Source organism: Ceratotherium simum, chromosome 13, assembly GCF_057802395.1.
Source record: "Ceratotherium simum simum isolate JZ-2026a chromosome 13, ASM5780239v1, whole genome shotgun sequence".
Classification (NCBI taxonomy): domain Eukaryota; kingdom Metazoa; phylum Chordata; class Mammalia; order Perissodactyla; family Rhinocerotidae; genus Ceratotherium; species Ceratotherium simum.
In genome coordinates, this window is record NC_141912.1 from 37,222,870 (window position 1) to 37,225,128 (window position 2,259).

At 57.5% G+C, this 2,259-nt stretch overlaps 1 protein-coding gene across 1 annotated transcript; it reads right to left on the reverse strand.

Annotated features, from left to right (window-relative positions):
- On the reverse strand, nucleotides 1-1,947 carry CLPS (colipase). The gene is given in 3 exon segments (XM_004424219.3): nucleotides 1-132; nucleotides 605-727; nucleotides 1,840-1,947. Coding segments are annotated over 3 exon segments (339 nt in total). The 5' UTR covers nucleotides 1,924-1,947.
- Nucleotides 1,948-2,259: the final 312 nt, after the last annotated feature.

Sequence of the window (2,259 nt, forward strand, 5' to 3'; positions counted from 1 at the left end):
TCACTCCTTGGAGCGTCAAACATCGAGGCAGGTACCAAAGTTGGTATTGGTGATGGAGCCCACGATGGTGCTGTCCCCCTCACAGGTCAGGCCCCGCTCGCAGGGACACTTGTAGTAAACCCCATAGAGCGACTGCAGAGGCATGGAGCCAGTGGAGTCACAGGCTGTGGGGGGCCGCTTTGGGCATCGCTTATCCCTGCCTCACACGGAGAACCAACAGCCAGTCTGTCTTTTCAGATGGTGCTTCTCCTGACTGCCTCCTCAGGGGGTGCTGTGGGCCTGGAGGACCAGGTTCTGGGCTCCGCTCCATGACTCACTTACTCTTACTAACTTGATCACTCTGGGGAGCCTTTGTTTACCCATCATGAAAAGGGGGTAACAAATTGCTGCCCACCCATCTCGCTGGTCAGTTGTGAGGGTCAAGAGAGATGATGGGATGGGAAAGTGCTCAGAAGCCTGTTGACTCCCCTCTCTTTATCTCCTCAACATTCAATGTCCAGGCTGACCCTCCTCCCTGATCCCATCCCCAAGCCTTAAGGGCGCTCCTCCTCTGAGCTATCCCTCCCTCCCCTGCCCCCATCACACCAACTCCTCTGGTACCCACCCAGGCAGAGCACTCGCTGTTCTCGCTGGCCCTGGCTGCACAGCGGGCCAGGCTCGTTCCACTTGTCCGCTGGCAGCATTCACTCTTGCACTGGGCGCTGTTCAAGCAGAGCTCGCCTGCCTCCTGCCAGGGGCAGTCAGTCAGCCTAGGAGCCCCTCCCCGTGGTCCCTTTTCCACCCAGACCCCCACCCCACTACCCACTGCCACTGACAGTGCCTCCCCTGGTAGGAGCGTGTGTGGAGGAATCCAACCCATGGGTCTGGTGGCCTCTCTGCCCACCCCTACCCCCCTCCCATGTGAGAAGCGGGCAGGGTGGTACCAGAGAAGCAGCCCTAGGCTGGGGGCAGGACACCCAGGATCTAGTGCCGGCTGTACTGCCAACTCTCTGGGTGGCCCTGGGCAAGTCACTGCCCCACCCTATGCCTCAGTGTTCCCATCTGGAATGTGCACATGTTGCCCCCAAACAGGGTCTCCAAACCTCTCTGGGTCCCCCATTCCTTTGAGGAGCCTGTGAAAGTTGAGGACATCTCCCTGGAAAACTCCTCCCTTCCCCCACAGACTTCTACCTATAATCTCAGGGGTATCCTGGACCCTCCGAGCCCATGCATGGCCCTTAGCTAAGAACCCATGGACTCGGTGGGTGGCCCTGAAGGGCTTTCCCCGTTCTGCCCTTGGGGGAGAGGCAATGTGGGGCAGTGGTGAGAGCATGGCTCTGGAGCCTGCTGGCCTGGGCTCCAATCCCTGCTCAACACTTTCTAGCTGTGTGACCTCAGGCAGGTTGCTTACCCTTTCCCTAGGTCAGCTTTCCATCAGAAAACGGGGTTGATAATAATAGTACCTCATGTGGTTATTATGAGGGCTAAATAAGGAACTATTCCTGAGGCATTTAGGACTGTGTCTGGCACACAGTAAGCGTGCCACTCTAGGTCAGAAGCCAGAATCCCTGAGGAAGCTTTTTAAACTACTGGACCTTCTGAGCCACAGTTTCCAGGGCTCTGGATTTTTATCAAGTTCCGCAGCAGGTTAAACCACTGCTCTGAGCATGCTCCGTGCTGACCAGTCTCTTCTGGGGCTCCTGGGGAAGAGGTGCAGGCCAGGACATGGGCAGTGAAGGAAGAGATGCCTCACCACCCAGCCCCTGAGCAGCCCCAGGAGGGGACATCAGAAGTCAAGAGCCAAGCTTAAAAAATCCCCACCTGGGGGTTCGAAAACTCCTCCCCTGAAGACCCTCTTACCAAGTTGATAATGGTTCCCCGGGGGTCGGGAACTGCGTAGGCCACTGCAAGGGCGACCAGCAGAAGGACAAGGACTTTCTCCATGATGAATGGGCACAGCTGGTGTAGGTAGCAGCCGGCTGGTCAGGTGGCATAAGACAGAGCCAGCTGGGTGGTGGGGCTATAAAAGGGGCCCTGTCCACATGTGACTCACCTTCCCCATCCCCAGGGCCTGCCGTGAGCAGAGGCCCAGCTGTGGCCAGTCTGCTGGCGGCGGGCATGGGGGGAGAGGGGGGTCCTGATAAGGTCACTGGGCAGCACCTGGTACTTTTGCATGGGTGGGGGTGGGGGGTGATATTGCATCATGATTGGCAGTTGGACTCTGGAACACTTTCACCTGTACAAGTTATTAGCTGGGCAAGTTATCTATTCTGACCCTTA